This window comes from Chiloscyllium punctatum, chromosome 12 (genome assembly GCF_047496795.1).
Source record: "Chiloscyllium punctatum isolate Juve2018m chromosome 12, sChiPun1.3, whole genome shotgun sequence".
Classification (NCBI taxonomy): Eukaryota; Metazoa; Chordata; class Chondrichthyes; order Orectolobiformes; family Hemiscylliidae; genus Chiloscyllium; species Chiloscyllium punctatum.
In genome coordinates, this window is record NC_092750.1 from 63,389,109 (window position 1) to 63,410,557 (window position 21,449).

At 38.8% G+C, this 21,449-nt stretch overlaps 1 protein-coding gene across 1 annotated transcript in view; it reads right to left on the minus strand.

Annotated features, from left to right (window-relative positions):
- Nucleotides 1-5,044: 5,044 nt before the first annotated feature.
- The window catches only part of arl8ba (ADP-ribosylation factor-like 8Ba), a 47,065-nt gene continuing 30,660 nt past the window's right edge, over nt 5,045-21,449 (minus strand). The window contains exons 3-7 of the mRNA XM_072582655.1: nt 17,239-17,312; nt 12,784-12,877; nt 8,919-8,986; nt 7,538-7,608; nt 5,045-5,869 (exon numbers count right to left, since the gene is read on the minus strand). Of these exons, the coding sequence (XP_072438756.1) occupies nt 5,820-5,869; nt 7,538-7,608; nt 8,919-8,986; nt 12,784-12,877; nt 17,239-17,312 (357 nt within the window). The 3' untranslated portion in view covers nt 5,045-5,819. The remainder of the gene's footprint in view (nt 5,870-7,537; nt 7,609-8,918; nt 8,987-12,783; nt 12,878-17,238; nt 17,313-21,449) is intronic.

The window sequence follows — 21,449 nt, forward strand, 5'->3', positions numbered from 1 at the left end:
CCTGTCTCATTACACAGGGCCAGATGTAGGATAGCTTGCTCCCTCATCGGTTCCATTACATACTGTTCAAGAAAACTAACATAGATACCCTCAACAAACTCCACCTCTAGGCCACCCTGAGTTGGTTCAGCTAATGTACATACAGATTAAAATCCATGATAATAGCCATACCAATTTTGTAGGCATTAGTTATATCCATGTTTATTGCCCACCGCAATGCAATGTTATTATTTGCCTACTACACCTAAGCGACTTTTTCTTTTGGAATTCCTCACTTCCACCCAAATGGATTCAACCTCATGCTAGAATCTATATCATCTCTCAGCACTGCCCTGACGTCATCCTTTAATATCAGAGCTACACCACCTCCCTTGCACCCAGTCTGTCCTTCAGAATAGTCTGATACTCCTGGATATTTATTTTCATGTCATGACCATCCTGGAACCATGTCTCCGTGATCGCTACCAAATCATATTCATTTCCAATGATTTGTGCCATTAACTCATCAACCTTGTTATGAATCTGGATGCAGGTTTGCTCACTGAGCTGGAAGGTTAGTTTTCAGACATTTTCTTACCATACTAGGTAACATCAGTGATCCTCCAGTTGAAGCACTGATGGCATAGCCTGCCTTTTATTTATGCATTTAGGTTTCCTTGGTTTGGAGATGTCATTTCCTCTTCTTTTTCTCAGTGTGTGGTAAACAGGATCCAAGTCAACGTGTTTGTTGATTCAAAAGGAACATGTCCCAATGAACAGTCCACCAACTTCTCAGCAACACACTCCAACAAGCAGACAAAACATGTCCAGAAACCCTAGCCACTCTCCACTTTATCAAAGACATCTCGGAAATTATTGCCAGACTACTGAGACCCCTTGTCATGGTAGCCCACAAACCCACCAACACACAAACAGCAGCTAATGAACTTGAAAGACCCTACACAGACAACAAGCAAAACTAATGACATGTACAAAATACTTGCAAGAACTGTAACAAACACTACATTGAACAAACAGGCAGAAAACGAGCCACCAGGATACATGAACATCAACTAGCCACAAAAAGACATGACCCACTCTCACTAATATCCTTACACATAGATGAGGAAGGACACCACTTCGACTGGGACAGCACGTCCATCCTAGGACAAGCCAAACAGAGACATGCACAAGAATTCCTCGAAGCATGGCATTCCAACTGGAACTCTATCAACAAGCGCATTGACTTGGATCCCATTTACCACCCCTAAGAAAAACAACAGGAAATGATACTACAAGAAGTGACATCACCAACCCAAGGAAACCGAAACAAATAAAAAGTGGGTCACGCCACCAGTGCTTCATCCAGAGGCTCACTGATGGTGTTACCTGGTATGGTGATGAAAAATGAATCTTCCAGCTCAGCAAGCAAATCTACATCCAGAACCTCAACCTGAGCTATAAATCTGCTCAAAACTCACCGAGCATTCAGGTAAAGTGCCTTTATGCTAGCTTTCTTACTGTCATGATTCACAACATCTCTAATATCTCCTGAGTTATACTTCATTTTTGCTTCTTTCATTGTTTGTCTTGAATTTAAATCCTCCTTCATACATGCTAACCTGCTGCTTACCTTTTCATTTATCACTATACTTGTGGCTTTCCCTCCCAATCCCCCAAAATCACGAGTTTCAAGTCCTAGCGACCACCCTATTTATTCTTTTCCGCTAGAACACTGGTTCCAGATTGGTTCAGTTGGAGACTGTCCTATTGGTGCAGATCCCTCCAGTTCCAAACTTGATGCCAATGCCCCTTGAAACGGAACCCCTCTTTCCCACACCATTCCCTAATGTTCTTGTCCCTAAGCCAATCTGCACAACTCTGGCAGTAATCCGGAGATTATAACCCTTGAAGACCTGTTCCTTAATTTTGTCCCTAGTGCTCGATAATCCCCAAACAGGCCCTCCATCCTACCCTCGCCTATACTGTTAGTCCCAACATGGACAACTGGATCCTTCCCCCTCCCGCTCCAATATCCTTTCAAGCCAGAGATATCCTGATCCCTGGCACCAGGAAGGCAACACACCACACAGGACTCCCGGTCTGGCTTGCAAATGATACTATCTGTCCCCATAAATTATAGAATCCCCAATAACTACCACTTGTCTTTTTGCTCCCCTCTCATGAATGGCCTTCTGCACCATAGCCAGCTGGCTTACCCTCCCCGCAGGCCTTTTCTTTATCTACACAAGGAGCAAGAATGTAACACCTTTGGATAAGTTCAAAAGCTGAGGCTCCCCTACTCCTGAATTCAGGATCCCCCTACCTGCCTCACTTGCAAACACACCCTGATGTCTCTGATCACTAAGTGAATTTGAATTACTTAATCTACCAGGTGTGACTGCCTCCTGAAACAAAGCATCCAGGTAACTGTCCCCCTCCTGGATGTGCCACAGCGTTTGAAGCTCAGATTCCAGATCAACTTGGAGCCGGAGTTCTCCCAGCAACCAACACTTGCTGCAAATGTGATCACTACCGTTCACAATGAGATCAGCCAGCTCCCACATCCTACAGCTACAGCATATCACCTGACCAGCCGTCTCTGCCTAGTTAATACATACAAATTGGTGTTAAATAATTTCTAGTACTTCTCTGCACTGGTCTTATTCAATTAACCAATTAATAGAAGATAAAAATGTAAATTTTTAACAATCAGCTTACCTTAGCAACCCACCACAGAGTCCTTTTTTTCAGTTAGAGAAGGACGACGGGTGGGAGACACTGCACGTGTAGTGTCTTGGGTTCAGGGCTGCCCAAATATATTGCCAACAGGCTCCAGTGTTCACCTCTGCTCCTGTAAAAAGGCAGGCCCCGACACTAGAGGCGAGTTTTGAAATTTTTTTGCTCACCTTCCCGACAGCCTCCTGCTTGACACTCCCGCACCTCCTGCTGCTGGAACAATGGCCATTCGGCCACTCAAGTCTGTTCTGCCTTTCAAATGTCAAGGTTGATCTCGTTGTGGCTTAATGCCACTTTCGCACCTATATCCCATAACCAGGAGCCCTTTCGATCGAAATGAATGAGTATCTTGTAGCTTTCAATCTCTAATAACTTAACCTCCACTGCTGAGGGAACTCAAAAGGTCAGCAAGCTTGTGATAAAATAAATATCACAGCTCATCTCCTTTCTAAAACGGGAGCCCAGTAATTTCCAAACTGAGTGCCTGAAAGGAAGCATCCGCCCAGTATCTGCTTTGTCAAGCCCCCTCAGGATCTAAAGGTTCAATAAGATCACATCTTTATTTAAAACTACAAATATAGGCCTAACCTGCTCAAAACTTTATACAAGAATCTCTTCATTCCAGGAATCAGTAAACTTTCCCTGTGTGTTTCCAATGTTATCATAAAAAAAAAACCAAGGGCCAAATTTGACAATAAGTGGTGATCACATGCAGTCACTCTGCAATTTCTTTTTAAAATGTGAAGAGTATTTCAAAGCCAACAGGAAATTGGTTTAATTCTCCTTTAGAAAGATACAGGTCTCTCGTAGAGCAGGACAGACAGGGAGACAATAGACCACAAAACCCTTTCTCACACCAGTTCTACTATATTGTGATTTAAAGCTCCAGCATTAGAACCAGCCAGCTTGACAATTCCTACATTTGCAGATACATTCTACTTTGCTCAAAAAGCACAATCTGCAGGCAGTCAACCCATGTAATATTTTATAAGTTCCTATTTTGGAAATAGAACCAGTCTGACTCAAGCCTGGGATTCAGGCAGACTCTAACCTCACACCTTAATACACTGACTGAGCTGAGATGTCTTTTTTAATATTAAACCTTGTTATCCAAAACGTGACTTAAAAGTAGTTCTGGGATTTACATATTAATGAACCAAAACCTGCAACCCATTCTAAAAGATGAGAGACTTAACAGCAATCTAGGTTTGTTCATTATATCCTCTCAGTTGCATGACACTGATCTTTTGCTATAAATTTTGTGTCTTATGATCCTGCTCCATAGCTTCCTGGAGGAGCAACGCTCTGAAAGCTAGTACTTCCAAACAAACCTGGTATTTTGTGATTTTTACCTACATAAAGAGAGAGAGAGAATCAGTTGCTGAGGTTGAGTAAGCATAGCAAGGAAATTGAGGGTCAAGTCGGTCATTGAGAAATGAGGGGTCAGGAGTGTAAGTGGTCTGGGGGAGGATGTACTTGGAGTGTAGGATAAGCCAGCCCTAAGTTTAATACTTACTCAGGAGTTAAAGGTGTTTCTTTTTTAAAAAACAGTCCAACTTTTCCCAAAGTATTTATTTGAATTACTATAGGAGAATCTTATGATTTCTCAGATTTAAATGAAGACTTTGAAGGTTCCAGACATACAAGAATTGCCCACAGAACCTCCCATCATGAATTCTGCAGGGTTTCCATGCACAACTCCAATCTAGGCTGCAAAAAATGCTTATCTGGCCATTGGAAATTCCAGATCATCTGCACGTAAGGTCCAAGGTGCAGTTCTGAACAATGCTCTGTTAACCGTAGTAAGACTTAACTATTATATTCTATCCCCTTTAAAATAAACGCACTCTATTTGCCTTCCTAATGGCATGTAGCTGCACATTAACACTTGCTTACAAGAACATCCAAATCCCACTGTACAACAAGTTAAATAATATTCTGATTGGTAGCTTATAAGACTGGGCGATTATGAAACAATGACACAACTGAAGGTTTTGCCCGTCTTCACTGCGGATAACACAAACCACCCTAAGAATAATAGAAAATCAAGTCGTGAAAGGGAAGAACTTAAAACAAGTACATACGAGCCAAACTAATAGGCCTGAAGTCTGACAAGTACCTCTGGACCTGACAGTCTGCATTCTTGGTTTTTAAAGGAAGTGACTGCAAAAGTAATGGACATATTAGTTATAATTTCCAAAATTCTCTAGATTTAGAACAAAGTGGGGCTGGTAATAAGGCCAAACTAGACAGCAGGCATGCCCACAAATAGAAAAATGAACTTTGTACACAAAATCTTTGAATGATTGCAAACATGACAACAATATGCTCTCATTAACTCCATTTATTTCAACAGAAGTGAGAGGAGAGCACAATTATTCACAAGTCAACTAAATAGAAAAAGTAAACCAATTCAACATATATTATTTACAAATCTTGTAACTGGAAGTTTTGCATGCATGGTTACAGAAAGGTCACATGTTGCCCAATAGTGTCAAGACTCTAATGTTGAAGCAGTGGATTCAACCAGCACACCCAACGCATAAATTTCAGTTAAAGCATGTTAAATAAACTTCAGTGATGGTCCCCCAACTACAACATACATATTCAATTTGTATGCAAAAGCTCATGACTAAATTAAATACTGTACCAACTGTGAACATTTAAAAAATTCTAGTGACATTGAAATATCTACAGCACCAACACAAAAATGGGGTGCAATGTAACATGCTCTATAACCCCACTTGTAAGGACATTAATGGTGAGAGATTGATAAAAGCTATAAAAGATTACTTGATACTGCAGATTTAAACACATTTGAGGCTAAGAAATAAGCATGATTATTTTCATGGGCTCTTCCTTGTGCTTTTCTATCACTGACTTCAACATTTGTCTCAATCATGATTTTATATAATGGCATTGGTAAAGCAAGTTTGTCTCACAACGAGAACATACTTTTCAGCAGATGTGTCATGAGGGACTTAAAAGTATTTCAATATATTCAGAATAGTGTATTTCTGCAGGTTATCCCATGAAGAATGAAGTAAACTGAGTGCAGAGAGGACTGTGGCCAATCACACATGGATTTTCACCATTAAATTTCAGCTTCTTCTGGACTTTGAGTGCTGAATAAGCCATTGCAGAGTAATATCTAAATAAAATAAAAATACAAAGTTAATGCCAATGTAAAGATGTCCAGATTTTTGATAACCAACAACACAATGTCAAAGTAATCTGATTCTCACCTGTGCATTAGGAAGAGAACATACAAAAAAAAACTGTGTATTTAATTTCAAATATTAAGCACCATACTCAAACTAAACTGCTCCAAATTTAGTACTGACATGGCTACTTGTATAACAGTTACAGAAATGGTAGAATGAAATATTCACGCAACTGTAATCATACACCCAAAAAATACATGCAATTCAAACTTAACTTGACAAACTTCGAAAACAAGTTCAAACTGGATTAGTCAATTTTACAACACTGCATTTGCTTAGAGGTCTTGTTGGATGCTCATTTGCAAATATAGCATTTTCCATATCTGCAGGAGACCCACGTTACCTTGAAAAACATTTAACTGCAAACTGTTTTTTTCCGCATAGTCAGAGAAAGGATGCAATGAAATACCATATATACAGTTTAAATTTGAGAGAGATCTTTCTCTGCACTAAACTGAGAGAAGGAGAATTATTTTCTCCGCAAAGGTGTTAGCTTGGAATTCTCTTTCCCAGATGGAGGCCATTTCTTTAAGCTCATTCAAGTCAGAAGATTTCTGATGGATGTGTGTATGGAATGCAAGCAAAGTTATGGAGCTGAAACAACTAGATTAGCCATAATTTTACTGAATGGCGGAGCAGGTTTGAAGGGCCAATGGCTTACTCCTGTGCCCCAGACCCATGTTCAACACAATATAATTCAACCATGACAACAAGTAATCTTATATACAAACAAAAACTGGATACATCCTTTTCAGAACATGACCTTGTTTCTTCACAGTGTCTTCATTCCAGATTTCTGTCTTTAATGGCTTTGTTGAGGATATAACGTTTTCAGCCAAACAATCTTAACTTTTGCTGAAGAGATAGATATGCTGCCAAAGCAGGTAGGGTTGCACTCTGCCTTGTAAGAATCAAATAGCATGTTCCTTTTGTTTCATCAGCCTATTACTGGGATGGACAACCACATTCCTGGCATCACCACTGAAATCAAGATATCGCTCACTTGGAAAATGGAAAAGCAAGAATCTGTTAGTTCCGATTCCATAGCTGGGCAGAACTTGCTGTATAACCTGGAGTGCATTCACAGTACAATAACTAATTCACCATAACCAATCAAACTCAATTGGCTCAATTACATTTGCCAAAAGTTACTTTCAGATGCATCACTGCAAGTAACATTTCTTACGTTCAAATCTTGTACATCAGTGAATTTCTTGAGTTTGGGGAATCCTTTAGTTCCTCACTAATTTGCGGTAATGTCTCAGTCATAGTACACATGCCAACTACTCAGCACCCTTTTCTTCTATATGAATTTGGTATTCCTGCGTTTATCCCGATAATTGCAAAAACAAAGCATCGGTCACATATCTTTTCAACAATATTCAAATTTTGTACTATCAACGGATTCACAGTTTTAATCAGACGTGACTAACCCTTCACAACATTACACTGACTTGTCATACAAGTTAGTCACTGTATCCAATGGGTTCCACTTACAGGTGCCCATTACAGGAAGAGATAAGTTCTATGCTTTGCCTAACTTCATTTCTGATATCAATGACATTGCCAAAGGAAATCTTGCAAATTTTGCATACCTATGTTATCTTTCTCTTTGCATGAAATTGAATAGCAGCAGATTTCTCTATCCTGGATAGCAGCCAAATTCCTATAACAGAAAAAACAATTAAATACATAAAACCAAATTCATCCCCAAGAAAAACGACAGATATTCTGATCATATAAACAATTCATGATTGAAACACCGACACAATTGACTACAAATATTTTGGATTGCTACTTCTACACTTTAAAAATTCACTTTTATTATAGCTACCAAATAACCAAAGCAATGTGTCATGTAATATCTTAAAACACACTTGAAATGCTTTCGAAGATAGCTATTTTGAAGTGAAATGTAATATTTCTTGGTTAAATTTGCCAGTTAGGTCTGCCTGCTATACATGACTGGCTGAACAAGAGATTCCAATGTACATTGACTTTCTCATGAACAAATTTAAATCAGTGTTGCTGTTTCTTCAATCAACCAATTGCTCAACGTTCGAGAATTAGAGGCACATAAGAGCCTTTGCATGACCAACTTAAAATCTGAACGGCAGTGGCATGAGAATAACAAAACAAGTGCTTGCCAAAAGGAGCTGACAGTAACCAACTGACCAACCAGTAGAATTTACAATTGATTTATCTATCTGCGTTGCACATCATTTCCTCAATTTTAAGTAGTCTAAATGAGATAGGATAATATAGCAAACTTGTCCAGGCTTTCTACAGGATCAATAGTGAGGCTTCAGACAGGGCCTGAAACAGATTGCCTTTGAAACATGTATAATTTATAAACAAGCAACATTTGAAAGCAGTGCTTCCTCTATGTTGCACAACCAGCCAAAAGCTCCAGCACCAATTCCACTCAACTTGGTCCTTGTAAGTTACCTTAAGCAGGGCCATGTAAAAACATAAAAAGGCTGTGCACTAAAACAAATTGCCCAAAAAAAAGTTAGAGGATATGGCTATTGGAAATATGCCCAATCATGCATTATACAATTCCATTTTGAAAACTTCCTTTTTTCAATTTAAAAGGTATAGTAAAAACGCAAGTTGTGATGAAATCATGAACAGAATGTCACCCGTATACCTCTGTCTAAATCTTCTGTTCTGTACATCCATGTCTTACCATGATCTGCCTGTATGACTCAAACAAAACTTTTCACTGTACTTAGGTACAAATGACAATAAAATCTATAAATAAGGAGTTGCAACACAAAGCATTTCAATCAGATATACTAAAAGGATCAGTACATTCAAATAAAGCAAACGTTAACAATACGAAACCAGTGCCCACTATATTTAAATATTAAGACAAAATATGTTTGCTTCAATTCTTCAATATAATTCATACTACAATACAGGCAAGAACTTCCTAAAGACGAAGAAGTGCACAGTTCTAGAAAAATTACTTACATTTTTTCAATGAGCTGTTTTTCATCCAAAGCATTTGGAAGATCTCTCTTATTCCCAAGAACTAGCACCTGTAAGGATTTTTTAAACAACTGTTATAACTAATGTGTCAAAGGACACTTGTTTTTCTCTGAAAGGGTCACTTTCATTAAAAGGAGCACAAAACTCTTGGTTAATGAATTTGCCCAGCATTACAGGCCTTTCAGACACAGCAAAGGAACACTTAAGTTGCCTGCACAAGGACACAAAGTATTTCAAGTGACATTTGGCCAGTTAATTTTCTCCAACCCTCAGAGCATAGCAAATCTTAACTACACGCCCCCGAGCAACATTGTTCCTTTTCTAAAAAAAGGATTGTACATCTATAAAAAGAACAAAATTAAAACATTGAGCATTAATTCAAAGCTGTTGTGCAGTGTGTTGAATATTCAAAATTGCTTCCATTTCAATGAACAGCTGTGCTATGGGTTTTCCCCAGATAACAGTAGCTGCATCTACTCAGCATTATAACACACCATTCCTGAATCTGGGTTTCATCAGTATAGTTTACAGGATTTCACTTGATTTTAAAGCAAATGGCGCATAAAGCATGGAATCACACAAGTGCCTGCCCAATGACCTTACATCATAACTCAATGCTGTCAGTGCCTTCTGTACACTGCCTTATGTCATCCTCTCAAAAGCCCAAGTCCATGTAACATTTCTATTTCTCACGTGATTTGTAGCGAGGCATAGCTTGTGTGTTAGAAACTAGTTTGACACCAACAATTTAATTGATTACAGACAACTAATTCCCAGTCCACAAAAATGATCAAGTCTGCCAATATGACATGGGCTCCTATTGGAGGATGACTAAGGTATGGGCAGGGCCATAGAACTCACAACAAAGTTACAACCACTGCCAGAGTAATGTTCACAGCTATGGTGCACATTTGTCAGTACTGTTTTGGGAGTTGGCAATTAGATTCTAGAGCACGAGTATTGAAAATGGCAGCGCAGGGTAACCAGACCTTGTCACCCTGGTCTCCAAAAAACGCACAAGGCAAAATATTTGTAACTTAATATTCTCCTTCCTGACCTTGAAAGTGGAATTTAAAATTGATGTTGCTTATCCCCCAAATCAGCAGAATAGGCAATTTAAAAGTGGCACATCCACTGAAGGACAGGACTTTCACTCGTGGTCTTGCTAAGTTATCAAGAATTTCAGCTTACAACAAGCAGCCTTGGGTTCAAATTAATCTAGCATACGTTTGTGAAGGATGTAGATAAATCTGTTAATTATGAGGCAGAATGCTGTCATTTCAGATATCCTCTAAACCCTTGGAGGTACTACAGCGATTAAAATTGCAAAATAATGTGACTGGAAAGCAGCATGCAAGTTTATAGTTGTTGCAATCTGCTTAGGGACTGATGTTTAAGCAAAATCCAAACACTCAACTACACAAGATTTCACATTTTTAAACTGAAAAATTTGAATATCAGAAATAATTAAACAAAGCAAACAGGATCATTCATCACTATAGTTTATAAATTCCTTCTGCTATAAACTGTGTTGCTGCTTACTCAACCAAAGTTTCCTTAGCTTGAAATCTTACACGCTTATTCACTTCTCCTAGGTTTACCCAAAAGGCACATAACAGCCCTTCAGAATTTGCTTTAATTCTTGGTTCTCCAACTATTTCTCAAGCTTTAGATTTCATGGGATCCTTCCATAAGGTGCTGGTTAAGCAATCCTACTTTTTCCTTTACTGACCTCATTACTGTGGACTTTGAAGCTCATTGTTCTGACTTTGGGCATACACAGACATCCTCCAGTTTCTATATTTTCTTCCCAGTTTAATTATTCAAGGTGCCTGCTTTCAGCCATAATGCTGAGGACCACTAACTTACTTCCATCACCTTATTTTAAGAAATTGTAAAGTATCTTGCACTTCATAAATGCAACTGTACTTCACTGGAACCTAGCAGTGACTCTTCAGAGGCTTCATTAGTCTCTCCCATGTGTTTCAAGTGGACAATGGCATCTGAGACACTGAAGTCCAATGCTCACACTGCCCAGGTATTAACTGTCAAACTTCATAGTGCACATTACAACTACTACTGAAATAAATTTAAACTAAATAGTTACAACAGGCAGCTTAACAGAATTGAAAGCGTTTGTTCACAATCAAAACAATTTACACACATCATGGAATTCCTGAAATGAGTAAACTGAAAATTCTCAGCAGTGCCCTAAACAAATAATCAGCCACTGCAATGATATTGTTTGAACAGAACAGAAACCAGCGCTGTACTCTTATTAAAACCCTGAGACATTGCACCCTCTGCTGTCCTAGATGAGTACAACAGTAATTTAAAATTAAATGCAAGACTTGAGCAGTTCATTCAAATTTTCCATGTACCTGATAAAACTACACCTTAAGTTACCACAGAAAAAAACTTTACATACCACTAGAGATAATACACATGCAGTAATGCAGGAGCATAACAACACAAAACAAAAAATCAGCAAAACCAAACCACCCATGTGTTTGTAATGTTTTCTCCACAGAGATAATTGGCAGGCTATAATTCCAAAGTTACTGGCTATTAGCAACTAGCAAGCCCATATACAAGCTTTAGAATTACCACAAGCAATACATTGAACTCAACACTTGCAATAAGTGTTCACTGCCACTGCAAGGAATGGAAGTAGATGAACATAAAATGCTGGCTAAACACAGCAGGTCTGGCAACATCGCTGCTTCAGAAGTTAACATTGAGTTCAATGACTCCTCTTCAGTGATGCTTTGAAGAAGTCATATCAGACTCAAAACTTGAATACTTCCTCTCTCCACAGATGCTGTCAGACCTGAGTTTCTCCAGCCTGGTTTTAGATTTCCAGCATCTGCAATATTTTATCTTCAGTGGGCTAACTTATCCAGGTTGCCACTTCAGTGCAGTACAGGGGGAGTACTACAAGGTCAGAAGTCTTTCGGATGAAACATTAAAGCAAGACTTCACCTGGCAAAAAAAAAACAACCGAAAGAATGGTGGATGCTAGAAGTCAGAAACAAAAACAAAATTACTGGGAAACTTCAGCAGGTCTGACAGCATCTGTAGAGAAAAAGCAGAGTTAACATTTTGGGTCCAGAGTTCTTCAGGATCACTGAAGCCAAAACATTAACTCTGCTTTCTCTCCTTAGATGCCACCCAACCAGCTGAGTTTTTCCAACAATTTTGTATTTTGTTATCATCTGGAAAGTTTAATCCTACTATTTTGAAAATTCCCTTTTTGTTTCAATTGTGCTTGGTCATAATCCACGTTGACACAAGTGCAGCATGAAATTATCTAAAAGTCACCGACTGAAAAAGGACATTACGTGAAAATTTCGGCTGACATTATAAACGATCCTGTGAAACCTGTCCAGGAGATGAGAAGTTCTCTTAAGATTTCTGTCCATTGTTGCCACTCGAACACCAATACACAGTGGTATAGAGTGGACAAATACCTTGTAAAATAGGAGAAACTCAACATTTTAAATTTAAAGGAGTGACTCCAGTGTCTCCAACCAGAAGGGGAAATTCCGAGGTATACTTTACTGAGGAAAGTAAATCTGAAATATCAATGACCACATCTTTAAAACAAATATGATCTGCATTAATGTTGAATAACCTTGTATTTAGATTGCATTAAGCACAACTTTGACAGTTCTAATTGCAATTCAATGTTTGAGCAGATTTTAAAATTAAGTGAGTGCTTTCTTGCAAAGCTACAAATTTATACTTGAATAAGAAGTGGAATAATCAAAGCTTAAAAATAAAAAATGCAAAATACAGAATGAAAATAAATTGAAAATCATTTGTAAATACAGAAATAAGTACTCACAGGGATTCCTTGGAGTTGTGGTTTGTCTAACAGATTGTGAAGTTCATTTCTAGAAGCCTCAATTTTATCACGGTCTGCAGCATCCACCATATACCTTTAAAGTAAAGAGAGTAATTATGCTACAAAACAAAAAGTAATGACAAATTTTGTTAGTTGCGTATGTACTGATTGCACAAACCATTTTCCTATTTCTAAAGCTAGGAGGTCCATGGCAGTAGTGATATCTTTGGTTTTCTTTGGAAATGATATAAATTTTTGCCAATTTTGCTAAGTGCCAATATCTTTTCCTTAGCCAATATCTCAAAAACTGGATTATCTAGTAATTATCACATTATTAATTACATTAATAAACACTTGCAGAATGTAGATGCTCCTTTGTGATGCCAACACTATCAAAGTAGATCCAAAAACTCTTTTGGAAACTACCTTAAGCAGAAGTGAAGCTTCCAAACTATGTGGTTTAGTGGCTACAAGTTTCTTTAGAATAGCTTTATCCACTGCAACAGCCACTATTCTCACAGATTGGAAATCCAGATATATCTAATTAATTTTATGAACAGTTAACTGAAATGAAAAATAGTCAAATGTGAGCTCAATGCTCATTCGCATAGCATATGATTTTATAATTTCATGCAATAATGACCTTTCATCAGGACTGGAAAATTAGAGATGCAATAGGTTTGAAGCAAGAACAGAGGCACAGAAAGGAGAAATAAAAATAAGGAAGGATTGGGGTAGAATGGAAGTCAGGAGAAATTGAATGACATATACGTCATGGCGCAAGCAAAACCAAAACCAAACCACAACAGGCCAAGTAAACCACTAAAAAAAGGCCCACAGGAGGTGTATGTAGAAAAGCAGAATCATCAGAGTTGTCTGAAATAACTTGGGCAAAAATAATCCTAAATTGCTGAACTGTTGAACCTGGAAGACTCCAAGGTAAAGTTAAGGTGCCATTCCAAGCTAACTTGAGGGTTCAGTGGAATATTGCAGGTGAAAGGCAGATGTCAGGTGACAGCTGGTCTAGGTGACTAAGTTCAGGGTCATGCCTTCAAATGTACTGAAGGTGTTTAGCAAAGTGGATATAATTTGCATTACGTTCACCCAATGCAAAGAGACTGCATTGTGATCACAGGACATGTCAGAGTTGCTGTTCATCTTTTGTTATGTAAAGCTCACTCAAAAAAGTGACACCTTTTCAGTGGCTTTAACAGCGGTGTTAGGATGGTACCTGACAATGCATTTTTGACAGGCATCATTCTCCCTCATTATTTAACCTCTTACCTCAACCCTTTTCACAGGCCTTCCCTTTTGCTTTTTCCTCCCCAATTTTGTACTTGCTCAAAACCTAGCACATCTCTCAACCTTCCATCAGAGTTAATTTACCCATGTTGTCAAAGTGTAATGTACTTTCTACTAAGTGCATGTGATTTAATGATGTCATTGCACCCAGACCCTGTTTAGGACAGCAAGTGAAAATGCATTCTGTCCTGACTATATTAATGTAGTGGATTGTTCAGCAAATAAACTGTGTACATCTCCCATCGCTGCTTGAGAGCATTTCCTCAAAGGATCTCCAATTCTTTGGAAATAATTAAATTTATCATTTGCATCAGTAGCATTGGCACAAAAATGCAGAACCAACCTTTGCACTATGGGGAAGTACTTAAAATTTCAGTTCTCACCCAAAACCTAAACACAAAGACAAACTGGCACATGTTCTCCCATTCTACATTTATCATGCCCTTGTGAGGCACCTTGGGAAATATTAACTCAGCATAAGAGCAATGGAAGTCATTGCTGACAATACAAAGCTCATTTTAAAAGCAGATCAAAGGCATATAAATAATGACGGTTATGAAACCCACAGCACCTGAACTGCTGGCAGTTAACTCGTCAGAAAGGCCTCTCATTAAATCCATGAACTGTGCTGTAAGTCAATCTCAGCTGGTCATCACCCAAGTTCGCTACTGGATCAATCATTTGCCCTAAATCACAGTAGGCCATTTGCACTCAAATTGTATCATAACACATCACTACATTCTGAAGAATGGAGACAACAGCAAATAAACTGGAGGGATAAAACCTCCTCTCGTGTTACTTTTATTCTTCAAATTTAAAATGGTACTCTAAAGAATTCTGTTAACCTAATGCATTGCTGCGGAGGGAGCTACCAAAATCAATTATTTTTGTGCAAGTTTACACAGAACGTAAGAAATGTATGGTAAAGGTCACAGGTTTGTTCACTGTTTTCTACAAATGACCTAATCCCTGTTGAGAATACACAATTGTGATATGAAGAAGCTACAGGTAAGACATGAGGGTGCAATGCCTTCAGTGTTGACTGGTCGAGAAAATGCTCCACTATATTTTCCCAATTTAAGACAAAAATCAAGTTTTGATGTAGCCAGACCAAGAAGACTGCATGTTACCAAAAGTCATGTAAACTGGAGACCCATAATTCTTCAGGCCCTACTCACTGAAGGTCAAGTATTAGTCCTGTAAAACTATAAAGTTGGTTCATAATTTTATTATTTCTCACAGTGAACAATGCAAGCAACTTACTGCCAGCTTAAAATTATGGGTAACTTATACTCTGAATTCTGCACTTAGATCCTAACTGAATGGACACATTACAAACCCTTTCCTTTAGGTCCATGCAGGAAATAGCTGAGGAACTGAATTCGTACTTTGTGGAAGACAAGTTATATCTCAACAGTGCATGGTAAAATGGGGAAAAGTCAGCATTGTTTCATTCAGGGGAGGTCATGCCTGACAAATCTGCGAGGATTCTTTGAGGTGGTAGCAAGCAGGTTAGACCAAGGTTATCGAAGAGTTCCAAAAAGCTTTTGAGAAGGTGCCACGCAGGAGGCTGCTGAGTAAGATAAGGGCCCATGGTGCTAGAGGCAAAGTACTAGCATAGATAGAAGCCTGGCTGTCTCGTAGATGCAGAGAGTGGGGATACACGGGCCCTTCTCAGGAAGAAAGCCAGTGACTAGTGGTGCTCCAAAAAGGTCAGTGTTGGGATCACAACTTTTTACTTTATATATTATGATCTGGATAGAGGAACAGAGGGTGTTCTGGCTAAGTTCGAGATGATACAAAGGTAAGTGGAGGGGCAGGTGGTATTGAAGTAGTGAGGAGGCTGCAGAAAGAATTAGACAGGTTAGGAGAGTTGGCAAAGAATTGGCAGATGTAAAGTCATGCACTTTGGTAGGAAGAGGAGGTGTGGATTATTTTCTGAATGAGGAGAAAATTTGTAAATCTGAAGTGCAAAGCAACTTAGGGGGCCTAGTCTAGGTGCCTGTTAAGGTAAACTTCCAGGTTGAGTAGGTAGCTAGGAAAGCAATTACAATGCTGTAATTCCTTTCAAAAGGACTAGAATAAAAAAGCAGGGGATGCACTTGAGGCTTTATAATGGTCTGCTCAGACCACATTTAGAGTGTTATGAGCAATTTTGAGCTCCATACCTCAGGAAGGATGTACTGGCCTGAGGTGGGTCCAGAGGAGATTCACAAGAACAATCCCAGAAATGAAAGGCTTAACATATGAGGAACGTTTGAGGTCTTTGGGAATCGACTCAATGGAGTGTAGAAGGATGAGGGGGTGATCTGATTGAAAAGTAAAATACTGAAAGGCTGGACAGGGAGGATGTTGAGAGGATGTTTCCATTGACAGGACTGAGGGCACAGTCTTAGAGTAAGGGGAAGACCCTTTAGAACGAACGTAGAGAAGGAGAAACTTCTTCAGCCAGAGAGTAGCAAATCTGTGGAATTCACTGCCATAGGGCTGTGGAGGCTAGATCATTGAGTTTATTTAAAACAAGAGATAGATAAGTTCTTGATTGCCAAGGGATCAAAGGTTATAGGGAAAAAACAGGTTTTTCAGCCTTATGTTCCTATCAGCCACGATTGAATGGCGAAACAGACTCAATAGGCTGAATGGCCTAATTTCTGTTCCTATGCATTAGTCTTAAAATTAAGTTTAGAGCAGTTGAATTAGATGTAAAACTAATTATCTACCTTAATTAATGTAAAACATCAGCAATCAGCATCTCATCAAATATGGAACAAGAAACAGGATTAAATGTTTCAGTTCACTGACTTTCTGCAAACAGTGATGAAAGTAGTTCAAGTGCATAGTGAATATCAAGAACTCAGGTACATTGAAAGAAGGTCAGAACCCCTGCTGAAACAACATCATGATTTGTGAGCAAGATCTCAATGTTAACTAGAGTCAGATGTTCACAGAAGACTATGGGTATCCAGCATTCTATGCAACACAGCGTTTTATGTGCAGAGAGAGAGAATATAAGGGACTTCAGAAACAGCTTTGCTGACTAAGAAGCTGGGATGCTCAATATTTTATAGTTTTCTGACAGGGTGTCAGTGAATATATCAAAATTCACGCTACTGCTCTTTACAGTAACAGTAATAAACTGCAAGTCATACTTACACAACAGCATTGACCCCTCTGCAATAACGTTCCCACATACTTCGAAACCTTGGCTGTCCACCAATATCCCAAATCTTTAAAAAATAAAACAGCAATTACAGAGAGCAAAATTTGACAACACAGGATTACCATGTTTAATCTTATATACATTTGAAAGCTTATAACTTTCAAAAGGAGCTGCAGGCCAACTCTATATGCAAAAACATCCAAAGACTAAAATTTCTGCTCCCAATGTAATTATAACTAAAAAAAATGAAAACAGTCTCACTATTTTCACTCTTCGAAAGAGTCCCTCTTTCTCTTTTCAATTTTCTGGGCAACAGCAGTGCTAACTTTTTTATCTGTGAAGGCCTATATTTATTACTATCATAGCCCTCCCCACCATCAATAGATTCTTCATAGCTTCCCTTCTCCCCACCTCTTCAGCTCATTTGTTTACCCCTCTGCTTCTTGCTATCCTTTCTTGCCTTCTCCCTGCAGCTTGGTGGCAGAAGTTCCAACAGGTAGATTCCTGGGCAGGAGACATAAACATAGGAACTTGATTGATTCTGGAAGTTACTACCAGAGCAACTAATTGTACAGGAATTTAAACCCCTTGCTAGCTAAGCACTTTTGGTATTAACAAGCTGGCAGCCCGGAAGAGCATGCAATCTGAATCCAAAGCATTCAGCAGCTCCACAAGGTCTTAATGAAATTTGGTAGGAGTAAGCAGGTGGAAGAAACCATCAGAGGAAGGTTTATGGGCATGTTTAACTTTTCTTAAACACTTTGTGCAGGCAATATTTTCATTAGGATTTACAGGATTTTTTTCTGCTCAAGTGGTATATTTGACAGATGCTCAATTACTCAAAGTGATGCTGGAAGTTCTGTTAAAGTCAGGTCAGAAATGACAATGAAACAGAACATACTGTTATGCATCAAAACTTGCATCAATACCCTGGACATATTTAGGCTCATCCAATCCACCATCAATATTCTGAGACTCACCACTGATCATAAATTGTCGCGTTTCATCAAGACTAAATATTTTGCAAGCAATTCATCTACTGACACCCCACACTTTTTAGTGCCAAAACATCAATCAGGAATGCAATAAATGAAATATCAACAGTCAAAGCCAGGTAAAAATAATCAACTTGTAGAGGTTTGAGTTAATTCAGGAGAACCAGTACGGATTTATAAAGGTTTATCACCCTTGATTAATTTAAGTGAACCTTTTGATGAAGTTAAGGTCAACAAAAGGAAACAGATCTTAAGAAAATGTTTGACAAAGAATCACATGAAAGGCAAGTTAATAAAACTGAGGCTCATGGAGTTAATGTCAGTTTGGTTTTTAAAAAATGGTTTGAGGACAGAAAACTGAATTGTGCTAAATAGTAGTTTTTTTCAGCAATAGATGGGTGGTGGTAAGTGGTGTTCCCCAAGATTCAATGTTTGGACCAGTGCTTTTGATAAAATGGCTTGCATATTGGAATGGAGAGCAAAATTTCAAACTTTGCCAGTGATTCCAATTGTGTTTGTGTGTCAAGCAGTGGGATATGATCAATCAACTGCAAGAGGACACAATCTAAAAGCACAAGCAGACAAGTGGCACATGGAATTTAATACAGAAATGTGAAGGGTGATGCAGTTTGGCAGAAGGGATAGAGAGGCACAATTAATAATTGTTCTAAAGCATGTGATGGGACATTGAGGCCTTGAGGTCCAGGTTCATTGATTCATGAAAGTGGCAAGAAATTTCTGGCATCATTAGCAAGACTAATTAAATCTTGGGTTTTATAAATATAGTACAAAAGCCGGAAGGTTATGCTGAACCTTTCATTTAAATATAGAGTACTGTACCTGCTCCCTACTTTAGGTGGATTGAGGGTCCTTGAAGCAGATGTTGAAGAAATGTTTGTAAGAATGAAGGAAATTAGCTTCAAATTTGAATTGGAGAAGCTGGGATTGCTTTCCTCAGAATGAGAGAGATTGGGGATGGTTTATAACAGGTTTACATAAGTTGGACAAAGTAAAGCCATTCCCATTAGTTGGGCAAGAGAACACAGCTTATAATTCTGGGCAAGAAACAAAGAGGAATGTGAAAAAGAACAATTTTCATACAGCATTCGATAACCAGCTGGAACTCACTGTGAAGGTAGTGAGACCAAAGATAATGAAAACTGGATGAATGCATAAGGGAAATAAACTTGCAGGTCTCCAGGAACTGAGTGGGGAAATGGGCTGATTGGACTGGTCAGCTGGTAGTAAGGGACTTAATGGCATCCTCCCATGTCATTAAAAGGTAAAGTTGCCAAAATTCCAAAGGACCAAAATCTGCTCTCTCATTTGATATACACAATCAGTGGTGAGTTTAAACAGAGTCACCATATCTCAGGTAAGGGGAGAGACAATAGACAATAGGTGCAGGAGTAGGCCATTCTGCCCTTCGAGTCTGCACCACCATTCATTATGGTCGGGATAACTCTAAGCTGAAGCTATCCAGTACAAAGCAGCTGTCTTGTTTAATTTAGTGGATGGTTGCCACTGTCCACCACCTTGTAAATGATGTAATATAGCTATAGTGTGCACCATTTACAAGTTGCACTATAGCAATTCAGCAAGGCCTCAACTAGACCTCCCAAACTTTCCATCTATAAAAAAAGATAATAACAGCATGTATGTAAAAATACCAGCACTTCAGTTCCCAAATTACTCACCACCCCAACTTGGAAATATCGCATCTTTCTTTCGCGGATGTGTGATCACATATCAGCAGCTCTAACAACAGCATTATGGGAATATCAGTGTATGACGGCAGTTCAAGAAAACAGCTCACCACCTTTTCACGGGCGAAAGTGAGGACTGTAGATGCTGGAGATTAGGGACAAGATTAGTGTGGTGCTGGAAAAGCACAGGTCAGGCAGCATCCGATGAGCAGGAAAATTGACGTTTCGGGCAAGGGCTCCTGCCTGAAACATCGATTTTCCTGCTCCTCAGATGCCGCCTGACCTGCTGTGCTTTTCCAGCACCACTCTAATCTTGACCTTTTCAAGGGCGTTTACATATGAGGGCTAACTGATGGTTTTGAAATACTTTTAATCACAGAGAAAAAAAATGTTTCAGGTCAGCAATCTTTCCTCAGACTTGAAAAAATATTACAAACGTGAAAGATTTTAGGCAAGTACAGTCAGGGAAAGAAGGAACGAATTTGATTGGATGGAAGGAGATATTATGTAACACAGAGGACTGGTAATCAGACAAGAAAGTAGTTTTTTTGCCAGGAACAAACAAGACAGAGCCATTAGCAACAACTGCTTTCTAAAAACAATTAAAACAGAAGTTGTGATCTGAGATTCAGTGTCAAGTTTGGAGGTTATAAAGAACCAAATTAGAGTATGGTAGATATACTGTTTCTCAAACTTAATTGAAACAGTACCAGAAGCCAAGAGCAAAAAAGTTAGAGTGAGGAGTTAAAATGAGCAGCAGCTAGATGCTCAAGATAAAATTGAGGTATTAGCAAAGAAATCATCTAATCTATGTTTGATTTCTCCAAAGTACAGCAGTAAATATGGTACACTGAATTTCAAGTTCAAGACAGACGGTACTTCATTTGCAACTCATGGGAGTGCTAGGATGGCAGGAAGGGAGGAGTTAAAAGGATTAGATGCTGTACCTCATGGGCTTGGGATGAGAAGCTGAGCAAATGCGAGGAAGGGTTGGGCGATTGAAGAGCATTTCAGAATATCCAGGAGGCAAGAGTCACTTCAGAATGCTAAAAGGCGAGAGGGGAGAATGGTGATGGCATCTCAGTTTCTGCTGAATGTGGAAACTGGCTCTTTGCTGAGGTAATCTATAATTCAATTTAAAGTTTCAGTTCAGCAACTGGCAATTGTTTTATAAATTACATCTGCAAGGACCAATGTTCTTGGACGTTGTGCAGCCTCAACAACCTAAAAGCCTTCTAACAAACCACATACGTCAGCCTCAAGTTATGACATGCACATGGTCCCATCGTTAAATCATCCATGTACTCCTAGATAAAGCTAATAACTTTTCATAAAACCAAATGTGTATTAAAACACACTGATTGTATTCCACAATTTATCTTTGGATCTAAATTAATGCTGAAGAGAAATAATTAAGTCAAAGCAGACCATACACAGGATTTTTACTTGTAGGTAACATGATATCAGAAATATAATTTAGAAGGTTCTGACAATTTTAAGTAG